Source organism: Stegostoma tigrinum, chromosome 31 (genome assembly GCF_030684315.1).
Source record: "Stegostoma tigrinum isolate sSteTig4 chromosome 31, sSteTig4.hap1, whole genome shotgun sequence".
Lineage (NCBI taxonomy): Eukaryota > Metazoa > Chordata > Chondrichthyes > Orectolobiformes > Stegostomatidae > Stegostoma > Stegostoma tigrinum.
The window spans coordinates 35,533,076-35,556,235 of NC_081384.1; the positions used below are offsets into that span (position 1 = coordinate 35,533,076).

General features: G+C 42.9%; 1 protein-coding gene across 4 annotated transcripts in view; it reads left to right on the forward strand.

Moving 5' to 3' along the window:
- Positions 1-23,160, forward strand: part of tlk2 (tousled-like kinase 2) — a 161,473-nt gene that overhangs the window by 119,883 nt on the left and 18,430 nt on the right. For all 4 annotated transcript variants that reach the window (XM_048560672.2, XM_048560673.2, XM_048560674.2 and 1 more), the window contains 3 exons: positions 263-432; positions 5,238-5,376; positions 19,695-19,806. In XM_048560672.2, the coding sequence (XP_048416629.1) occupies positions 263-432; positions 5,238-5,376; positions 19,695-19,806 (421 nt within the window). The remainder of the gene's footprint in view (positions 1-262; positions 433-5,237; positions 5,377-19,694; positions 19,807-23,160) is intronic.

Below are 23,160 nucleotides of genomic sequence, written 5' to 3' on the forward strand. Positions count from 1 at the left end.
TGTACAATGGACCAATGCCTATGGATTTGTTATGTAACAAATCTTAACAGAGCAAGGAGTGAAATGTGTTTGTATATATATGAAAACTGAAAAATACAAGAACATAGGAAATTCCATAGTTACAACCAATGCCCGTCAGTGTATTCTGTCATCGCTCTTAACTGAAACTGAATTGATTTCAATTGCAAATTATGTTGCTTATGGAAAGATACTCTTGGTTGTGGATGGAGGCTAAAAAATAAGTACTGATCTTGTTTCTCAGGTTTTGTACTGTTTTAGAATATTGTGAAGGCAATGATCTGGATTTCTACTTGAAGCAGCACAAGCTGATGTCAGAAAAGGAAGGGCGCTCCATCATCATGCAAGTGGTCAATGCTCTGAAATATCTGAATGAGATCAAGCCCCCTATCATTCACTATGACCTTAAGCCAGGTAGGTATCTCTGCTAAAAGTCTATCCTTCTGACAATCATCAAAGGAAACTGGGAATATTTGCTCTTTTCTGAAGAAGGGTTTCAACCCAAAATGTCAGCTTTCCTGCTCCGCTGATACTGCTTGGCCTGCGGTGTTCATCCAGCTCTACACCACGTTATCTGGGAATATTTAGTCGTGTTGGGTCAAAATACCTTTTAAAGTATAAAAAGCATTCAGTAGGGTACCGTGTCTAAGGCTACTGAATAAGATCCCATAGTGTTGAGGGTAGTATATCAGCATGGATAGAGGCTTGGCTAAATAATACAAGACAGAGTAAAATAAGGCAGCCATTTTCAAGATGGCAACCTATAACCAGTGGTGTGGGTCAGTGCTGAGACCACAGTTATTTACAATATATATCAATAGTGAATGTACTGTTTTGCAGATGACACACAAATAGATTGGAAGGCAAGTGCTGGGGATGACAGAAAAGATCTTCATTGGGAGAGGGTGGGTTAGTTGAATGGGTAAAATTTGACTGTTGTAATTTACTGTGGAAATTGAGGTTTTGCACTTCGGCAAAAAAAATAGAGGAGCTGAATGTTTTTTGAATGAGAGAAAGACTGCAGAAAACTATAACTCAGAGGGATTTGGAAGCCCTCATGAATAAATCAGAAAAGGCTAGCATACGTTAGTTTGGAAGGGGACTGAAATACTGGTGGGGAAGTTTTCTAGAGCTGCTCAGGAGGATTTAAACTAGTGCGGGAGTGAACGTGGGACGCAGGGAGATAGTGAGAAAAGAGATCAGCCTGAGGTAGATGCAGTTAGGAAAAGGAACAAGTCAAACAGTTAGGGCAGGCAGGGACAAAGCAGAGAACGAGGCAGGACTAATGAATTGAAATGTATTTCTTTCAATGCAGGAGGCCCGACAGGCAAGGGAGATGAACTGAGGGCATGGCTGGGAACATGGGCCTGGGATATCATAGCGATTACAGAAATGTGGCTCAGGAATGGACAGGACTGGCAACTTAATGTTCCAGCATGTAGATGCTTTAGGAAGGATAGAAAGGGGCGCGAGAGAGGAGGGTGAATGATGTTATTGATTAGGAATAACATTACAGTTGTACTTAGGGAGGATATTCCTGGCGGTAAATCCAGTGAAGTAACTTGGGTAGAACTGAGAAATAAGAAAGGGATGATCACCTTATTGGGATTGTGCTATAGATTCCCCCAGTAGTCAGTGGGAAATTGAGAAATACATTTGTAAGGAGACCTCACTTATCTGTAAGAATAATAGGCTGGTAATGGTAGGGGATTTTAATTTTCCACACATAGACCTGAGACTGCCATGGCGTTAAGGGCTTGAATGGATAGGGATTTGTTAAATGTGTACAAGGAAATTTTCTGACTCACTATGTGGATGTACCTACTAGAGAGGAGGAGTAAAATGTGACCTGCCCTTGGGATTTAAGGCAGGCAGGTGACTGAGCTGTCATTGAGGGAGCTGTTTGGGGCTAGTGATCATAATTCTATTAGTTTCAAAATAGCGCTGGAAAAGGATCTAAGAGTTAAAGATCTAAATTGGAGGAAGATCAATTTTAATGGTAGTAGGCAAGACCTTTCAAAAGTTGATTGGGTCAGATAGTTGCAGATAAAGGAATGGCTGGGAAGTGGGAAGCCTTGAAAAATGAGATAATGAGAGTCCAGAGACAGTATGTTACTGTTAGGATGAAGGGCAAGGCTGATAGATGTAGGGAATGCTGGATGACTATAGAAATTAAGGTTTTGGTCAAGGGAAAAAAAGGGAGCATATGTCAGGTATAATGAACAGGGATTGACTGAATCCCGAGAAGAGTATAAAGGCAGTAGCAGTATACTTAAGTGGGAAATCAGGAGGGCAAAAAGGGGATATGTGATTGCCTTGGAAATAGGGCTGTTGAGAATCCAAAGAGATTCTACAAATGCATTAAGGACAAAAGGGTAACTGTGGAGAAAATAGGGCCCTTTGAAGATCAGCAAGGCCGCATATATGTGGAACCACAGGAAAGTGGGGAAGATACTAAATGAGTCTTTGGTATCAGCGTTCACTGTGGAAGTATATGGAGTATATAGAAAATGGAGAAATAAATAGCAACATTTTGAAAAATGCCCATATTACAGAGGAGGAGGTGCTGGATATCTTAAAACGCATAAAGTTACAATCAGTTGTACCCTAGAACTTAATGGAAAGCTAGGGAAGTAATTTCTGGCACCGTGTTGCAATATTGTATCATCAAAAAACACTGGTGAGGTGTCGGAAGACTGGAGGTTGGCAAATGTGGTGCCATTATTTAAGAAAGGTGGTAAAGTCAGGAAACTATAGATGGTAAGCCTGATATTGGTGGTGGGCATGTTGTTGGTGGGGATCCTGAGGGACAGGATTTACATGGATTTGGAAGGGCAAGGACTGATTAGGTAAATTGTGTCTCACTAACTTAATTAATTCAGTTTTTTGAGGAAGTAACAAAGTGGATGGACAAAATTAGAATGGTGGAGATGATCTATATGAACTTCACTAAGGTATTCAACAAGGTTCTGCATGGTAGACAGGTTGGCAAGATCGCATGGATTACATGGATACAGAACTGGCTAAAAGATAGGAGCTAGAGGGTGTTGGGAGTTGGTTGCTTTCCTGACCGGAGGCCTGTGACCAGTAGTGTGCCACAAGGATCGGTGCTGGGTCCACTTTTATCTAAATGATTTGGATGTGAACATGGGAGGTATGGTTGGTAAGTTTGCCAATGACACCAAAATTGGAGATGTAATGGACAGCGAAGAAGATTACCTCAGAGTACAACGAGACTTTAATCAGATGGGCAGCTGGCCCAAGCAGTGGCAGATGGCATTTAATTTAGATAAATGTGAGGTGCTGCATTTTGGAAAGGCAAATCAGGGCAGCACTTATACACTTAATAGTAAGGTCCTGGGGAGTGTTGTTGAACAAAGAGACCTTGGAGTGCAGGTTCATAGTTTCTTGAAAGTAGAATCACAGATAGACAGGATACTGAAGAAGGTATTTGGTACGCTTGCCTCTGTTGGTCAGTGCATTAAGTAAAGGAGTTGGGAGGTCATGTTGAGGCTGTACAGGACATTGGTTAGGCTGCTTTTGGAATATGGCATTCAGTTCCATGCTTCAGGAAGGATGTTGTGAAACTTGAAAGGGTTCAGAAAAGATTTACAAGAATGTTGCCAGGTTTGGAGGGTTTGAGCTATAGGGAGAGGATGAATAGGCTGGAGCTATTTCCCCTGGAGTGTTGGAGGGTGTGGGATGACTTATAAATTCGTGAGGAGCATAGGTAGGATGAATAACCATGGTCCTTTCCCCAGCGTAGGGAAATCCAAAACTAAAGGCCATAGGTTTAAAGTGAGAGGGGAAAGAATTAAAAGGGATTTAAAGAGACAAGTTTTTCGTGCAGAGGGGAGTGCTTGTATGGAATGAGCTGCCAAAGGAAGTGGTGCAGACTCATATAATTGCAACATTTAGAAGGCATCTGGATGTGTATATAAATAGGAAGGGTTTAGAGGAATACAGGCCAAATGCTGACAGATGGGACTAGATTTATTTAGGATATCTGTTCAGAATGGGCAAGTGGACTGAAAGGTCTGTTTCTGTGCTGTACATCTTTATGACTGTAAGTTCAGCACTACAGCTCTTATTTCAAAGAAAATGGAATATAAAAATAGGGACATATTACTAATGCTGTACAGACCACGAGTGAGATCACAGCTAAAATGCTGTGAACAGTTTTAGACCCCTAATCAATGGAAAGATGTACTTGGCATTGGAGGCAGTCTGAAGAAGGTTTGCTGGGCTAATACCAGGTATGGAGGAATTGGTTTAAGAGGAGAGATTGAGTAGGTTGAGCCTGTGTTCATTGCGGTGACTTTGTTGAGACTTAATGTTCTTAAGTGGCTTGACAGAGTAAATGCAAAGCAGTAGGTTTCCCCTGTGGGAGAGGAGAGAACTCTCAATTACATATCTCAATGGGTGGAAGAGCTGACTGAATGTGCCAAATCTGCTTCTAAATCTAATTCAAGTTATAGAGAACTACAGCACAGAGAAAGACACTTCAGCCCATCTTGCCCACACCAGTCAAACAGCTACATAACCAATCTAAACCCATTTTCCAGCCTTGGTCTTCTGCTGATAAGAAATAGGAATAGAAATAGAGTAGGCCATTTGGCCCCTTGAGCCTCCCTCACCATCCAAAAGGATGATGGCTCATCTGACACTCCTTCGGTCCACTTTCCTGCCCTTTCCTCCTAACCTTTGATTCTCATACCGATCACGAATCTGTCTGTCTCAGCATTACAAGTGCATGCCGAAGTACCTCTTAAATGTTATGAGGGTTTTTGCCTCTACCCCTCTTACAGGCATTGGGTTCCAGATTCCCACCGCCCTCTAGTGAAAATATTTTCCCACACATCTCCTCTAAACCTCCTGCCCCTTAACCATAAATTTATGCCCTCGGTTATTGATCCCTTCGTCAAGAAGGAAGCTTCCTTTCTGTCCCCTACCAATGCCTCTCATAATTTTATCCACCTCAGTTGTGTTCCTTTCTCAATCTCCTGCTATCATCACAGTTTTTTACAAGCAAGTTATATAATATCCACAAAACGTTCCTGAGGCAGATTATTCACTGCGTGGAACAATTCATTATTGAAGTCAATGCTGAAAATTGCATGATTTAATTTATGACAAGAACACAGTTTTCTATAATTGGTTTTATGAGCTGCCATGAAGCAATTCTTAATTTAAATTGCATGGGTTTTATACTTACACAGGTAACATTCTACTGGTGAACGGAACAGCGTGTGGAGAGATAAAAATCACAGACTTCGGGTTATCTAAAATCATGGACGATGACAGCTACAATTCAGTAGATGGGATGGAACTCACATCACAGGGAGCAGGGACATACTGGTGAGATCACCTTTATAAAGCTGTTCACTGACTTGACACATCTGCTCAGGTGTTTTCAGATGATTCTGCCTTTTAATCTACAGTCCAGGCTAAATTGAATGTAAATTTTAGTTGCAGTACTTGCATTACAGAGTCACTTGCTGTATGGTTGCTCAGAAGTTAGCACTGCTGCCTCACAGTGCCAGGGACCTGTGTTCAATTCCACCCTCAGACAACTGTCTGGGTGAAGTTTGCACATTCTCCCCGTGTTGGCATAGGTTTCCTTCTGGCGCCCTGGTTTCCTCCCACCGTCTGAAGACGTGCAGGTTAGGTGCTAAATTGCCTCGTGATGTCCAGGGATGTGCAAACTAGGTAGTTTAATCATGGGAAATGCAGGGTTATAGGGTGAAGGGGTGGCATGCTCTTTGGAGGGTCAGTGTGGACTCAATGAGCTGAATGGCGTGCTTCCACACTATAAGAATTCTATGAACTTCTATGTTGCCACTACCTTTGCATCGTACTGGCTGGAATTTTCCTATACCAGCCAGAACAATGACACCCAGACACGAAATAATACCATTGGTACCAAAGCAAGAAACAGTAATAGAAGTTTTCAAAATTTGTACAAATGCCTTTACTGAAATAAAATGTCCAAAGGCAGTCCATAGATCACTCTAAAATAAAGTATACACTGCGGCACGTGAGATGATATTGTTCAAAAGTTTAGACCAAGAGGTAGGTTTTAAAGTGCCTCTAAAAGGAGGAAAGATGGAGAGATTTATGGAGTTCTTCAGGCTCAATCAGCTGATGATGCAACTAGTAATGGAATACTGTGGGACTGGAGACATCACAGAGTTAAGGGAGACAAAGGTCATGGAGAGAATGAAAGTATTTAGGAGAATTTTCAAATCAAGACACTGGAAGGCAGTGTATTTCAGTGAGGCCGGGGAGAGAGGTGAACAGGACTTGGTGTGAATTAAGACAAAGTCCTGAATTCCCTCACTTTTGCACTCATTAGATTGTTGAATCTAGCAGGCATTAAGTCTGAGATAACAAAGTGTGGAGCTGGATGAACACAGCAGGCGAAGCAGCATCTCAGGAGCACAAAAGCTGACGTTTCGGGCCTAGACCCTTCATTAGAGAGGGGGATGGGGAGAGGATTCTGGAATAAATGGGGAGAGAGGGGGAGGTGGACCGAAGATGGAGAGAAAAGAAGATAGGTGGAGAGGAGAGTATAGTTGGGGAGGTAGGGAGGGGATAGGTCAGTCCAGGGAGGACGGACAGGTCACAGAGGTGGGATGAGGTTAGTAGGTAGGAAATGGAGGTGCGGCTTGAGGTGGGAGGAAGGGATGGGTGAGAGGAAGAACAGGTTAGGGAGGCAGAGACAGGCTGGACTGGTTTAGGGATGCAGTCGGGGGAGGGAATGAGCTGGGCTGGTTGCATGATGCAGTGAGGGAGGGGATGAACTGGGCTGGTTTTGGGATGCTGTTGGGGAAGGGGAGATTTTGAAGCTGGTGAAGTCCACATTGATACCATTGGGCTGCAGGGTTCCCAAGCGGAATATGAGTTGCTCTTCCTGCAACCTTCGGGTGGCATCCTTGTGGCACTGCAGGAGGCCCATGATGGACATGTCATCTAAAGAATGGGAGGGGGAGTTAAAATGGTTCACGACTGGGAGGTGCAGTTGCTTATTGCGAACTGAGCGGAGGTGTTCTGCAAAGTGGTCCCCAAGCCTCCACTTGGTTTCCCCAATGTAGAGGAAGCCACACCGGGTACAATGGATACAGTATACCACATTGGCAGATGTGCAGATGAACCTCTGCTTAATGTGGAAAGTCATCTTGGGGCCTGGGATGGGGGTGAGGGAGGAGGTGTGGGGGCAAGTGTAGCACTTCCCTGCGGTTGCAGGGGAAGGTGCCGGGTGTGGGGGTTGGAGGGCAGTGTGGAGCAAACAAGGGATTCACGGAGACAATGGTCTCTCTGGAAGGCAGACAAGGGTGGGGATGGAAAAATGTCTTGGGTGGTGGGGTCGGATTGTTGCCGGAAATGCGGGAGACGCGGTCAAGGGCGTTCTCGATCACTGTGGGGGGAAAGTTGCGGTCCTTGAAGAACTTGGACATGTGGGATGTGCGGGAGTGGAATGCCTCATCGTGGGAGCAGATGCGGCGGAGGCAGAGGAATTGGGAATAAGGGATGGAATTTTTGCAGGAGGGTGGGTGGGAGGAGGTGTATTCTAACGCCCTTGACCGCGTCTCCCGCATTTCCCGCAACACATCCCTCACACCCTGCCTTCGCCACAACCACCCAAAGAGGATCCCCCTCGTTCTCACATACCACCCTACCAACCTCCGGATACAACGCATCATCCTCCGACACTTCCACCATCTACAATCTGACCCCACCACCCAAGACATTTTTCCATCCCCACCCTTGTCTGCCTTCCGGAGAGACCACTCTCTCCGTGAATCCCTTGTTCGCTCCACACTGCCCTCCAACCCCACCACACCCGGCACCTTCCCCTGCAACCGCGGGAAGTGCTACACTTGCCCCCACACCTCCTCCTTCAACCCCATCCCAGGCCCCAAGATGACTTTACATATTAAGCAGAGGTTCACCTGCACATCTGCCAATGTGGTATACTGTATCCATTGTACCCGGTGTGGCTTCCTCTACATTGGGGAAACCAAGCGGAGGCTTGGGAACCGCTTTGCAGAACACCTCCGCTCGGTTCGCAATAAACAACTGCACGAGTCGTGAACCATTTTAACTCCCCCTCCCATTCTTTAGATGACATGTCCATCATGGGCCTCCTGCAGTGCCACAGGGATGCCACCTGAAGGTTGCAGGAACAGCAACTCATATTCCGCTTGGGAACCCTGCAGCCCAATGTTATCAATGTGGACTTCACCAGCTTCAAAATCTCCCCTTCCCCCACCGCATCCCAAAACCAGACCAGTTCGTCCCCTCCCCCCACTGCATCATGCAACCAGCCCAGCTCATTCCCTCCCCCCACTGCATCCCAAAACCGGCCCAGCTTGTCTCTGCCTCCCTAACTTGTTCTTCCTCTCACCCATCCCTTCCTCCCTCCTCAAGCCGCACCTCCATTTCCTACCTACTAACCTCATCCAACCTCCTTGACCTGTCCGTCTTCCCTGGACTGACCTACCCCCTCCCTACCTCCCCACCTATACTGTCCTCTTCACCTATCTTCTTTTCTCTTTCCAGAACCCTTTCCCCATCCCCCTCTCTGATGAAGGGTCTAGGCCTGAAACGTCAACTTTTGTGCTCCTGAGATGCTGCTTTGCCTGCTGCGTTCATCTAGCTCCACACTTTGTTATCTTGGATTCTCCAGCATCTGCAGTTCCCATTATCTCTGAGGCATTAAGTCTGTCTGACTGTCTTCTTTTTTGTTCTCATTTCTGAAGTTGATTTTGTTAGAATCTTCAAAACTCGACAGTGCGGAAGCAGGCCGTTCAGTTCATCGAGTCCACACCAAGGAGACTGAAGAGCAACCCACCCGGACCCACCCAACTGCCCTATCTCTGTAACCCTGCATTTCCCTTAACTAACCCACATAGCCTGCACATTTCTGGACATTATGAACAATTTGGCATGGCTAATCCACCTAACCTGCGCATCTTTATGTGAGCGCACACACTTGTCTGCACATTGGTATGAGGAAACTGGAGCACCCGGAGGAAACCCACGCCGACACAGGAAGAATTTGCAAACTCCACACAAACTGTTAGAATCAACCCCAAGTCCCTGGTGCAGTGAGGCAGCAGCGCTAACCACTGAGCCCAGTTGACATCCGTTGTGTAGCCCATGGTTATCGCTGAAATACTGCTAAGGTTTGCCTCTGTTTTCTTCAGAATAACTGACCATGAGTCTCTCCCACTCTTAGCTTTTGACATCCGGCACATTGGGACGATTGTAGGCTGATAATCTGTCTGGCCACATTACAAACATGCCTTCCATGGGCAACAACTTGCACATGCATCTCAAGCTCAGAGGTAGAGGCATTAACCAATGTGCTACAAATCCACACTCATAAAATCTTGAGGTAACAATGCATGAGTCATAAAGTCATACAGCATGGAAACAGACCCTTAGGTTCAGCCAGCCCATGCTGAACATAATCCCAAACTAGACTAGTTCCACCTGCCTGCTCCTGGCCCATATCCTTCCAAACCTTTCCTATTCATATATCCATCCAAATGCCATTTAGACATTGTAATTGTACTTGCATCTGCGACTTCATCAGGAAGTTCATTCCACACATGAACCACTCTGTATGTAAAAAAAACACTTCTTGTCTTTTTTAAATCTATCTCCTTTCACCTTAAGAAAGTGTCCCCAGTCTTGAAATTCCCCATCTTAGAGTAGTTGTCTATTCCCTATCTATACCTTTCATTATTTTATGAACTTCTGTCAGGGCTCCTCTCGGCCTTCTATTCTCCAGTTTAAAAAAAAGTCCCAGCCTGTTCAGCGTTTCCTTATAACTCAAACATTACATACCATGAAACATTCTGGTAAATCTCTTCTGAACCCTCTCCAGCTTGATAATATTCTTGCTAAACTGGGTGACCAGAACTTCCCACAATATTGCAGAAGAGGTCTCACCAATGTCCTTTACAACCTCAACATAACATCCCAAATCCCATATTCAAAGGACTGAGCAATGAAGGCAAGCGTGCCAAAGCCTTTTAAACCATTCTGTCTATATATGACACAAACTTTAAAGATTCATGTACCTGTACCCCTTGGTCCTTCTATTCTACAACACTGCCCAAGGCCCTACCATTAATTGTACCTTTTGTACCAAAATGCAATGCCTAGATTGAACTCCATCTTCCATTTTTCAGCCCATTAACCTTCATGAGAGCTTCAACCGGCGGTGAACTGAGCAGAGCAATAATGCAAAGATAGCTATTAGTTCAAATCTGTGGTTGGAATCTAATATAAGACCAAAGCTACAAACAACTTAGTTTAGCCTCAAAGCTATTGCCGGGGGAGTGATTGAATCAATGGGTGGGGAGTGGAGATTGAAGTAGCCTGAATTTCCCAATATTTAATTGGAGTAAGTTGCTGCTCAGTCAGAACTGGATTTCTGACCATCATCCAGACAATTTGGCGATATCATGGAGTCGATCAGGGGATAATAAGGTAAAGCCAGATGTCTTCGGTGTGTGAAAACTAATACCAAATAGAATAGGATAGTAATTTATTGTCACTTGAATTTATGAAATACAGTGAGATGTGTATAAGTCACCACAATTTGACAACATTTTAATTCTAGATTTTATAAAAAGAAATAATTGAAGCAAAATTAGGACGAAGTTCATCCTTTGTTCCCTCTATGGCTCCTGGGATGCCACCACCGAAGCTGCCCCTGAAGCTGCCAAAACAAGGTTTTCTGGTCCCAGCATTTTGCCACCACCGAAGCCAACACTGAGCCCACCACATCACCACCATAGGAAGGAGGGACAGACCAGACACACTAAGTTTCCATCACAAGCTGTCACCACATTGCCACCAGAGCCATGATGAATGACCCAGAACCACTATGCCACCATCACTATAGCTGCTGTTGAAACCACCGCATGCTGCCAGGAGGAATGGACTAGACCCACCAACTATGAAGCCTTAGATAAAGGCACAATGGACATGAGGAATGGATATCCGATCCACCACGCTGCCGCCGCCACTGCAGGCTCTCGCAATCACCTTCCTTCACTGCAGCCTCAGAAAAAAAACAAGTGAACTTTGATACAAAAGAGACCTGAAGACTATGTATCCTGGTTATTGACTCCTGTACAAATGGAAAAAGTGCTTTCCTATTCGCGTTATCTATGCCCTTCATTATCTGATACACGTCTATCAAGTCACCTCTCAACCTCCACTTTCTCCAAGGAAAATCCAGCCTATCCACCCTATGCTCTCAACTCAAACCTGATTGGAAGGATGCAGGCGAAAATTTCTGGGAATTATTGCTATTGATATGCAACATGTACAAGGACTGTAGAGGGAAAAGTTAAATGGGAATATGGTTTGCAAAAACAATGAGATCAAGAATTGTTTTTTCCCCAGGAAGGGGTAATGACAGGCAGATGTAAAGAAGAAAAGAACAAAACCTGCAGAGAGAGAAATGTTAGTAGTATGTACTAACAATGGAATCAGGAGGGAATGTTGAATTGTCAGCTATTCACTTATAAAAAGGCCCCAGTGTACAATAAGTGATCCTTCTGGGCAAAGTGAAGGGGCCAAGCTCAACTGTGCTGAAGCACACTGGACATTTACCTCCATACTGACCTCTAGAATTGCCTGGCTAATCTATTGATCTAATAAATATTTAATTTGGCTGTGAGTTATGTGTTACAATGATGAATTTAACTTTTTTGCAATAGTCCACTGGTCACATTAAATCAGCACAAAATCGCTCTCCCAGCCAATAGCTTCTCCTGCTATCTGCAACCCACATTCTTGAATCGTGCAAGTCGTCTGTGATAGAATTCATGATCACATCGTCTCTTCACCAATGTTGCAACCAAAATGAAGAGAATGCTTTCAGATAACATGCACATTGTAGCCTGCAGATGGATTCCAGGTTACGTGGTAGCTAATGTAATGCACCTTTTCCTGCATTATCCAAGACTGCTGCCATTAAAAAAAATCTCGAGAAAGTAGGGAAACCCTCTCGAGCTGTGGCCCATGATGCATACCATGAAAGAAAAATATAATGAGGCATTCTGTCCACTGGAGCATATAGCATATTGTTGATAATTGTAAAAGCAGAGTTTCTGCTGCTTAGAATTAGGAACATTCTATTGCACAGTTCTGGTAAAATGACAGTGTAGTACTACGTGCTGTGTAATATTGCCAACAGAAAAGTCACTATGCAGTCTGTTGTAGGGGGAGGTCATTCTGACCTAAGGTTTGAACTGTGCGCTGCGCTGGAGATGTAGCTGTATTTGTATTACATTAAGAAAACTGTTCCATTTAAATTCAAGATCTCCTCAGGAGAAGCATTGATTATTATGTTGTTTCTACCTTAAAGAACTAATCAGTTGCTGCTTTGATGTGTCTGATGCAGTTTTTTAAACTAGTGTTTGCTTTGAAACTAATTACTATTTATGCGTCCGCTGCATGCATCCCTCTGTGATAGAGAAGGAAGTGAGCTGGCTGGTTGACTATATCCCAGAATGGTTTCTGGGCTAGTTACTTGTCCACCTCCTGCCTGGCTGTAGAATGACTTTCCATCTGTCAGTGCCATGTCTGCCAGTGTGCAACCTGTTTTTAGGCTCATCATGAGTGATTTCGGTGGAGCTGTTAAGTGACATGGATGTTCAATGACCCATAGAGAGCTCTTTTTTATGAGCGCTTCCTCCAATTGCATCCCGAAAGACATGGGAAGTGAACTAGGCCATTGCCCTATCGACTCTGCTTCACTACTGAATGAGAACTTGGCTGATCTGATCATCATCAACTCAACTTGCCTGCCTTTTCTCCATAACGCTTCATTTCTCAGCAGATTAAAAACTTGTCTGTCTCAGCCTTGAATGTACTTAGCATACCAGCTTCGACAGTTCTCTGCATTAAATAATTCTACAGATTCACTTCCCTTTGGAGAAATTATTCTTCATCTCTATTTTGAATGAGTGACCTCTTTAATCTTAGATATACCCTCTGGTTCTAGGCTCTCCCACAAGGAGAAGCAACCTTTTAACATCTATACTAATCCAGCCCTTTCAGAATTTTGTATGTTTTAAAAAGGTTACCTGTCATTCTTCTAAACTCCACTGCATACAGGCCCAACTCTTCCTCCTGAGAAAATCCCTCCATACCTGGGAAGGGCCTAGTGAATCTTCTCCAGCCTGCCTCCAGTGGCAGTAAATCTTTCTTTCAATAGGGGGACCACAAATGTTCAGTATTCTAGGCGTAATCAAACTAATGCCTTGTATGATTGTAGCAACACTTCCCTTTTATTTAATCCATTCCCTTTGGTAGAGGCCAGCAAATCATTTGACATCCCGCTTACCTTTTCTGCTTGTTGCTGCTTCCTGTGTGATAAGCTGGAGAAACCCCAAATCCCTCTGTGCTAGTGGGTTCTGTAGTACATCGCCATTAAAATAATATTCGCTCCTCTATTCTTGTTCCAAAATGCATAATCTCAAGTTGTATTCCATTGACCAGGTTTTGCTCACTCAATTCAACAATATTCCTTGGCAGACTCTGTCGCCCTCACTGCTTCCTTCCTATATATTTTAGTGTCTTGCACCAATTTGGCAACAGTACATTTGCTTCCTTCCTATATATTTCACTGTCTTGTACCAATTTGGCAACAGTATATTCACTTCCTTCATCCAAGTCATTTAAACACATTGTAAATAACTGTGACCCCAGTGCTGACTCCTGGCAGTCACAAGCTACCTTGTATTAGATGGCCAATCCCCTGTTCATGCTAATATTCTATTCCCAACACCGTGAGCTGTTATCTTATTGAGAAGTGCCGTGCTTTTCCTTGTATGTCTTTTGGAAATCCAATTATATTGTATTCTACTGGTCCTCCTGATCTATCCTGTTCGTTACCACCTCAAAGAATTCTAATTTTTTTTTGGTATGATTTATCCTTCGTGAAGCCATATTGACTCTGCTTGATTAACTTATGTATTTCTAAATGCTCTGTCACTATACCCTTTTGATTAGACTATTAACACATTTCAAATGATAGATGTTAAATGAATTGCTTATAGTTACCTGTTTTGTGACTCTCTCTCCCTTTCTGAATGAGGATACTACATTAGAAGTTTTACAATCCTCTGCGTCTTCTCCAGAATTTAAGGGGTCTTGAAAGATTACTACCAGTGTTCTCTGTAGGGCTTCCTTTAAAATTGAAGAATGCAAGCCATAATGCCTAGGGGACTTATCAGCCTTTAGTTTCCCTAATACACTTTCTCTAGTGACAGTTATTGTGAATATTTCCTCTCCACCCTTTTTCCCTTGCTGTTTTTGGAATGCTATTGTGTCCTCTACTCCAAAACAAAGTATTTATTCTACTCTTTTGCCAATTTATGACCCCATTGTTATTGCTCTAACCTCATTCTCTAAGAAGCATATGTTGACTTTGATCTCCCTCTTCGTTTTCATATATTAAAGACACTGTTTGCATCTGTTTTGGCATTACTTGAAAGTTACCCTCAAAGTTTATTTTCTCCATCTTGCTTTTTTTTGTCATCATTTGTTGGTTTATAAATCTTTCCCAGTCCTCTGGTTTACCACCAGTCTATGCCCTATTTAATGCTTTTGCTTCTTCCAATTTCGTGCTGTTCAATTTTTTTTTAACCAAGTATGATTTATCCCTTAATAAAAACCAAAAGAAGTGCAAATGCTGTAAATCAGGAACAAAAACAGAAATTGCAGGAAAAGCTCAACCGGTCTGGCAGCATCTGTGAGGAAATATCAGAGTTAACAGTTAACATTTCGGGTCCAATGACGCTTTGCTGCACATTAACTCTGATTTTTCTTCACAGCTGCTGCCAGACTGGCTGAGCTTTTCCAGCAACTTCTGTTTTTGTTTGTGTTTTATCCCCTCCCTTGAATCTTTGTCCTTCAGTCGAATATAACATTGTTGTGTAAGTCATGAACTGTTTTCTTCAATGTCTACCATTGTTCCTCAACCATTTTTTCTGCTAATCTCCTTTCCCACTCCACTTCAGGCAACTCTGGCTTAATTCCTTTGTGATTACCATTATTTCAGTTTAACACAGGTTGCTCTCACTCAAACTGAATACTAAATTATACTATGCTTTGGCCGGTCTTTTCTCGAGGATCTTTTGCTCTGAGATGTGTTTGCCACATTATACATTGTGGGTTTGCATACCCCAGACGGACTGCAGTGGTTCAAAATGGCAGCTCACCCGGACATTCTCAAGGGTAACTAAGGATGAGCAATAAATGCTGTCTAGCTAGCGATGCCTGCCTCCTCCTCTGACTTAATAATAAGAATTACAAGATCTAAACTAGCCTGATATCTGACTGGATCCACAATATGTTGTTCTAGGAAACTGTCCTAACTACACTCTATGAATTTCTGTCTGAGTCTCCCTCTGCTAATTTGATATTTTTCCAACAGAAAGTTTGTTACAGGTATATCAGATTTAATCACATGCAGTTAAATGCAAAATGTACTTCCTCTGGCATACCTCAGAATAAAACTTTTCATGTTTGATTGTTTAGTTGGCTGCCTATTTGTCCAAATTGGGCAACAATCTACTGTTAACTTCTGGCTGTCTGTGTCATGTACAATCTTCTGTGGAAGGTGACCTTTAAATCCAAAGATGATAACATTTCATTTGCATTTCCTTCCCAATCCCCCATTGCAAATGAATAAGTTAGGCCTGTACCCCCTGCCATGTCTTCTCCAAATATGGTACAAATAATTAAACCAGTTTTTCATTGTCCATTCCCTTTAAGGCTCCAGAGCTATTGCTTATTCTGCTGCAGTCAACATAGGATCATAAAGACAGGATTAACCCATTTACCCTTGAACCTATTCCACCTTTCAATGAAAGCATCACAGATCTGTGACTGAACTGCATTTACTGGACTTCATCTTCTATTCCTTAACACTTATTGTGCCCTTGCTGTTTGGATTTATACAAATGATTTAAACCCGAACGTAGGAGGGTTGATCAGTAAGTTTACAGATGATACAGAACTTGGTGGAATGTTAAGTAGTGAGGAGGACATAGATGGGCTGAGCAGAGGCAAATGGAGTTCAATCTGGATAAATGTGTGGTGATGCACTTCTGCAGAAAAACAAGGCAAGGGACTACATGATGAGCAGTAAGCACCCTGAGAAGCATCAGGAGCACCTTGATGTGCAAGTGCACAGGTCCCTTAAGCTATCAGGAGAGGTGGATAATGTAGTTAAGAAGGCAAAGTGTATACTTGCCTTTATTCAAAGAAGCACAGAGCAGGGACATTATGCTGGAACTATATATAAAATGCTGGTTAGGCCACAGCTAGATTATTCTGTGCAGTTTGAAACCCACACAGGAGGGATATGATGGCACTGGAGAAGAGATTTATCAGGATGTTGCCTGGACTGGAGAGTTTTAACTCTGAAGAGAGATTGAATAGACAGCTTGTTTTCCATTGAGCAGATAGAGAGGGGTCATGATTAAGTTGTATAAAATCATGAGGGACAGGGATAGGGTAGATAGGAAGAAACTTTTGCCCTTGATGGAGGATCAGTGACAAGTTGGCATAGATTTAAGGGAAATAATTATAGAATCATACAATGCAAAAAAGGCCCTTCACTTCCAAAAAATTCCAACAGCTTTTTTTCCCCCCACCCAGAGAGTAGTGGAAATCTGGAACTCACTCTGTAAGTATTTAGATATGCACTTGTTGTGCCAGTGCATACAAAGCTCTGGAGTAGGTGCTGGAAAGTGGAATGAGAATAATTAGTTGGTTGTTTTTGACTGGCACAGACTAAAAGCATTGAAGGGTCTTTTACCATGCTGTAGATCTCCAGGATTCTAATGTGGTTTGAGTAACCTCTGCAGTAGATGCTGTGTTCATCTACATTACACTCCCTCCAAGGCAATGTACCCTTCCTAAGGTGTGCTATTCAAAATACCCCGGATCTACCAAACCCTGAGCCTTATTTCTACTTATTTTCTAGATTTAATGCCAGTAATCTGTTCGCTTTTCTAATTTGTTTTACTTGTTCAGGAAATTGTAATAATATTTGTGTCTGGATGTCCACTGTTTCTAGCCTCTTCACCATTTAGAAAGTACCCTGTTCTATAGATTTTAAGTCCAAAAATGCATGACCATTATTTGGTTACATTGAAACCCACTGGCACAGTTCTTCTCATTAACCTTTCAATATCTCAATTTTTGGCTTTCTTCCACGTTTTTGGGAACTAGACCATTAGCTGAGAAGGATAAATCTGCAGCTTAGAGGTAAGAAATGGGGAAAATAGTGAATCGCTCATTTGGAGAGCCGTGCAGGTGCAATGGGCTGTTTAGTTTCCTCCTGTGTTGTAATTCTGTGATTTTTACAATGCTACCTACCTTTGTCTGATTGACAGATTTAGAGATATAACTTTCTATCTTTGTCATTAATAAGTAACAAATACTGAAATCATTGGGATGTCCAGCGTGCTGACCTCTTCCTCAATTTTACATACCAGATGAGAGTAGTTATTCAACATGTTGTTTCCTTTTCCTTCTTTTCCACGTCCTTCCTTTATTTTCACAACATTATCGCTGTTATCAGAAGGGGGCTTACCTGGATTCAGGCATCTCTCTTATACATCATATAGTAGTCTTTTCAAAAAAGGCACCAGTACTGATTTTTGCAGGAATCTATGGCTTCTGTACTGCATTCAGTCTGCAAGAGGCTTGCAACATGAAATCTTAGTTTCCACCCCACCATCTACCTCCTGCTACAGCTACATAGATTTATCTACTGATGACAACAGAACAGGAAGATCTAACCTCATGTACCTTTTATCCATTCCATCAACCACTTCATTTTCCTTCTCTGGGCTAAATGATCTTAACATCAAGCAACAACTGCAAGAAGCTCAAAAAGATTTTTTTCTTCATTTTATTCAGAACATTTTGCAACTGCAACAAAACATAGTGATTAGTTTGACGTCAAGGTTTGTTTTGGCAATTTAATTAAAATCAACCAAGTGAAATCGGGGAACTTGAAAGATAGAACCATGCAAGCTTTTGTAGACTTAGAAAGTGCAAGAGTCCACGTTGTGCGTGAAGTTCGCTTCTTGTTCATACATCTGAGATTTCTTTTATTCATTCATGTGATGAATGTCACTGGCTAAGCCTGCATTTATTGCCCATCACTAATTGTCCGGGGGCAGTTAAGAGCCAACCACATTGCTGAGCAGCATGCTCACTGTGTTTTTGGCTTAAAATTATCCAGTTGCCTTGGTCATCTTCACAACAGACAATGGTCAAAAGAGCACCAATAAATACATTTGCATTTTTACCAGATTCCTGTGCAGCTGACCACGAGGAGTCATTGCCCTGTTTGTTGCTGACCACTTGTCTCTATACTTTGCTTAAAGAACTTGTTTGAGACAAGTTATTATGAAGTAATCAGTCTCCAGAAAACTGCAGTTGTTACTTCTGAAAGTCCAGTTGACACATGCATTGAATTGTTGGGCTGCTTAGGTGGCCTTTCCATCGTTCCAGCACCTGATGCAAGGCAAGCAGATATGTTTTAGATGAATATTGTAAATAGAGGGAATGATCCCATTGTGATGACTCTGTTTAGATTGGTGTCAGAATCATTAAGCATTTAACCGAACTGTCTGCTTTTTTTTAGACCTTAACATTTCCTCTTCCTAGGAAGTGCAGTTTTTATGACTGTCTCATTCTAAGCTAGTTCTCAGGCTTTCAGAGTTCCTGCAAACTCACACAAAAGGATTCCATTGAGAGGACTGCTTACAAATAAGTAAATGTGTGTGTATTTGAGTGTGGTGAATGGAGTGCAAGTCACGCATACAATATGTGCAAATCCTATGTTTTGATGCACTGAACAGGGTTTGGGTGCAGGTTCTGTAGTTGTCAATAGTATGTTTGTTGGGGACTGCCTTAGTTGGCTAGTTTACAATGCTGAGTGCCAACAATGTGCGTTCATTTCCCATACTGGCTGAGATTACCATGAAGGACTCACCTTTGCAAACTCTCCCCTTTCCTGAGTTGCGGTGACCCTCCGGTTAAACCACAACCAGTCATCTCTCTAAAGAATGAACAGCCCTGCGGTTGGTAAGATTTCACTGTGTTGTTACAGTATGCGGAATGCAGATTGTTTGTTTTGGATGCAGTGGATAAGTAGAGATAGGGTTACAGAGCATGTATAGTTTGTGCATGTAGCAACGCAGGTGTTAGTTACTATATTTCAATGGGTACAATGGGAAGGTGCAGATAGTTTGACTATCTAGGGTTGCTCACGGGAAATTGTGCCCTCTTACATACCACCAAGTAATTAATGATTTTTATTTTGTAATTCTTTTGAGGAATTCAAATTTTAACTTATTTGAAAATTAAGATGCCATGAATTTTACTTTCCTTGTAACTTTTTGCCCATTGTCCAAAATCATCTTTTATCCTACTTGCCTGATAGGTGTAGGACCATTTTCTATTCGCAAAATATATTGATGAACTAATATAATGCTCATTTACTGTGTTATTTCATGCTAGCTGTGTAGCAGAATGAGACCTGTTAGCATGTCTGATGGTTATTTCATTAATGAAGAATTTATCACTCCACATTCTAACACCATTCTCTCCCTTATTAGGTATTTGCCTCCTGAATGTTTTGTGGTTGGGAAAGAGCCCCCTAAGATTTCCAATAAAGTCGATGTATGGTCGGTGGGAGTTATCTTCTATCAATGTCTGTATGGACGCAAGGTAACTTGTAGTTCCTGTTATTCTTTAAAAATGGTTGGATTTTATGCAGAATTGTTTTAATTTTCGCAGTAGTGTTACAGCGTTGGCATGGAGAGCATCTTTTGCTGTACCCAGTTCTGAGGTTGTGAGAGACATTATATAAATGCAAAGCATTTCACTGCCTTCTGTCTCCCCTCTCTTGATGTGGAGGTACTGGTGTTGGACCAGGATGGTCAGTCAGAAGTCACATGACACCAGGTTTTGGTCAAACAGGTTTAGTTGAAATCACAAACCATGCTCCAAAAGCTTGTGATTCCAAATAAATCTATTGGACTATAACCTGGTGTTGTGTGACTTCTGACTTTGTAGCCTGTCTTGGCATGGGAGAGATGAAATGGGAAGGATATGGCATGGCATGGGATGGGGGTGGATGAAATGATGGAATTTAAGAGTGGTAAATTATGGGAGGTAATTATTTGATACTTATTATTCAAAAACAATTAGCGATAACAAGGCATAGAGCTGGATGAACACAGCAGGCCAAGCAACGACAGAGGAGCAGGAAGGCTGATGTTTCGGGCCTTGACCCTTCTTCAGAAATGAGGGAGGGGAAGGGGGTTCTGAAATAAATAGGGAGAGAGAGGGAGGTGGATAGAAGATTGATAGAGGAGAAGATAGGTGGAGAGGAGACAGACAGGTCTAAGAGGCAGGGATGGACCCAGTAAAGGTGAGTGTAGGTGGGGAGGTAGGGACAACACACACATCCCTAACAACCCCTCCTCGCAATAACAACCAAAACAGAATCCCTCTCGTCCTCACGTACCACCTCACCAACCTCCGGATCCAATGCATCATCCTCCAATGCTTCCGCCATCTGCAATCCAACCCCACTACCAAAGACATGTTTCCCTCCCCACCCTTATCTGCTTTCCGGAGAGGCCACTCTGTCCGTGACTCTCTTGTCTGCTCCACACTCCCTTCCAGCCCCACCACACTCAGCGTTTCTCCGTGCAACCACAGGAAGTGCTACACCTGCCCCATACCTCCCCCCTTGTCCCCATCCAGTGCCCCAAGAAGACTTTCCACATCAAGCAGGTGTTCACCTGCACATCTGCTAATGTGGTATACTGCATCCACTGTTCCCGTTGTAGCCTCCTGTACATCGGGGAAACCAAGCGGAGACTTGGGAACCGCTTGGCAGAACACATCCGCTCAGTTCACACTAAACAACTGCACCTCCCAGTCGTGAACCATTTCCACTCCCCCTCCCATTCCACAGATGACATGTCCATCCTGGGCCTCCTGCAGTGCCACAACGATGCTCCCCGAAGGTTGCAGGAACAGCATCTCACATTCCGCTTGGGAACCCTGCAGCCCAATGGTATCAATGTGGACTTCACAAGCTTCAAAATACCCCCTCCCCCTACCGCATCCCAAAACCAGCCCAGCTCGTCCCCACCTTTCTAACCTGCCCTCCCTCCTGCATATCTGCTCCTCCCACTTCAAACCCCACCCCATCTCCTACCTACTAACCTCATCCTGCCCCCTTGAGCTGTCCGTCTTCCCTGGACTGACCTATCTCCTCCCTACCTTCCCATCTACACTCATCTTTACTGGCTCCATCCCTGCCTCTTTGACCGGTCTATCTCCTCTCCACCTATCTTCTCTTCTACCCATCCACTTTCCGCCTCCCCCTCTCTCCCAATTTATTTCAGAACCCCCTTCCCCTCCCCCATTTCCGAAGAAGGGTCCCCTGATGCTGCTGGGCCTGCTGTGTTCATCCAGCTCCACACCTTGTTATCTCAGAATCTCCACCATCTGCAATTCCTACTATCTCTGATTCAAAAATAATTACTTTGTGCTTAAAATTAAGAGTCTTACTAGATTTGAATGCAGACGTTTACGAAAGTTGTTGGATGAATTAAAAATATATTAGCATTGATTCTGTAGATAAACAAGATTTTTATACTCTGCACCCTCTAGAATTTCAGCACTATCTAACTTTGATGGGTATACCATCATTCAGTCCAAGACTCCAGGAAGGAGCAGTTCAAATGTTGCTGTGAAACCTCAATTGTAAATAAGAACTCTGTCTTGAAACAAGCTTTCTTTGATAGGTACTGATATTATAGTGAGCAGATTTCAAGGAAATCTAAAATGTTTATTCATTGAATAATATTGAGTCATTGGATTGGACTTGGGAGTGAAACTGATTCCCAACTTTTAATGTCAGAATGTCATATTCTTACTTGTATTTATATATCGCATAAATGAGTTTGTGCATTAAAATTGTTGGTGATCCTGGCCCTGCTTTGCACATGGACGAATTTACATGGCTTTTTCCAAGTTAGAAGTTATGATTCTGATGGTCTTTGGCCAAAGAATAACTAGAAGTACTTCTGTTTTAAAGAAGTACTTGTGCAATAAAGATTGCACTTGCCTTGCCTACACTTGCAGCTCAGTTGTCCATTCAGAGATCAAAGCAGTTGACACACAAGCCTCTGAAACATCACCACTTTATTGGTTATTTGGTTCGTCCAGCTTTACTGACACATTCGGTGCGGTGAATCACATGATGAATTTCCTCACAAGCAAAGTGACAATAGAAAATGTAGGCACTGTTAATATTTGAAATGTGATGAAACTCCCTGTAGTTACAGTAGGATCATACAGGTATCTGCACAGTGTGCTGGTCTCTGGTGGGCAACAGTATTGGTTGTGCTGGGAGGAGTGAATAATTTTTAGATTCAAATTTAGGAGAATTGATCAGTAAGTTTGAAGATAATTCAAAAGTTAGTGAGATGGCACGTAGTGATGAGGATAGCCTTGGACTACTGGAGGTTGTAGACAGTTGGTCAGTTGAACTGGGCTGCAATCTGGCTAATTGTGAGGTGATGCAGTTGTGCAGCAGAAACAAGGCAAGGGACTATATGTTGAATGGTAGGACCCTCCAAAGCAGTGAGTATCAAAGGCACCTTGGTATGCATGTGCACCAGTCTCTTAGTGTAGCAGGACAGGTGATAAGGTGATTTAGAAGGCTTGTGGTATACTTGTTTTTATTGGCTGAGAAATAGAGTTTAAGAGCAGGAAGGTTGTAAAACATTGGTTGGGATACAGTGAGAGCAGCTCTGCAATCCACATTGTATGAAAGAATATGACAGCACTGGAGAGGGGCAGAAGAGATTTACCAGGATGTTGCCTGGGCTGGAGAGTTTCAGTTATATGGGAGATTGGACAGACTGGGGTTGTGTTTTCCCGAGAACAGAGAAGACTGAGAGGTGATGTGAATAAGATGTAAAAAATTAAGGGGTGCAGATAGGGTAGACAGGAAGAAACTTCTATCCTTGCTGGAGGGATCAAGATTTAAGGTGTAGA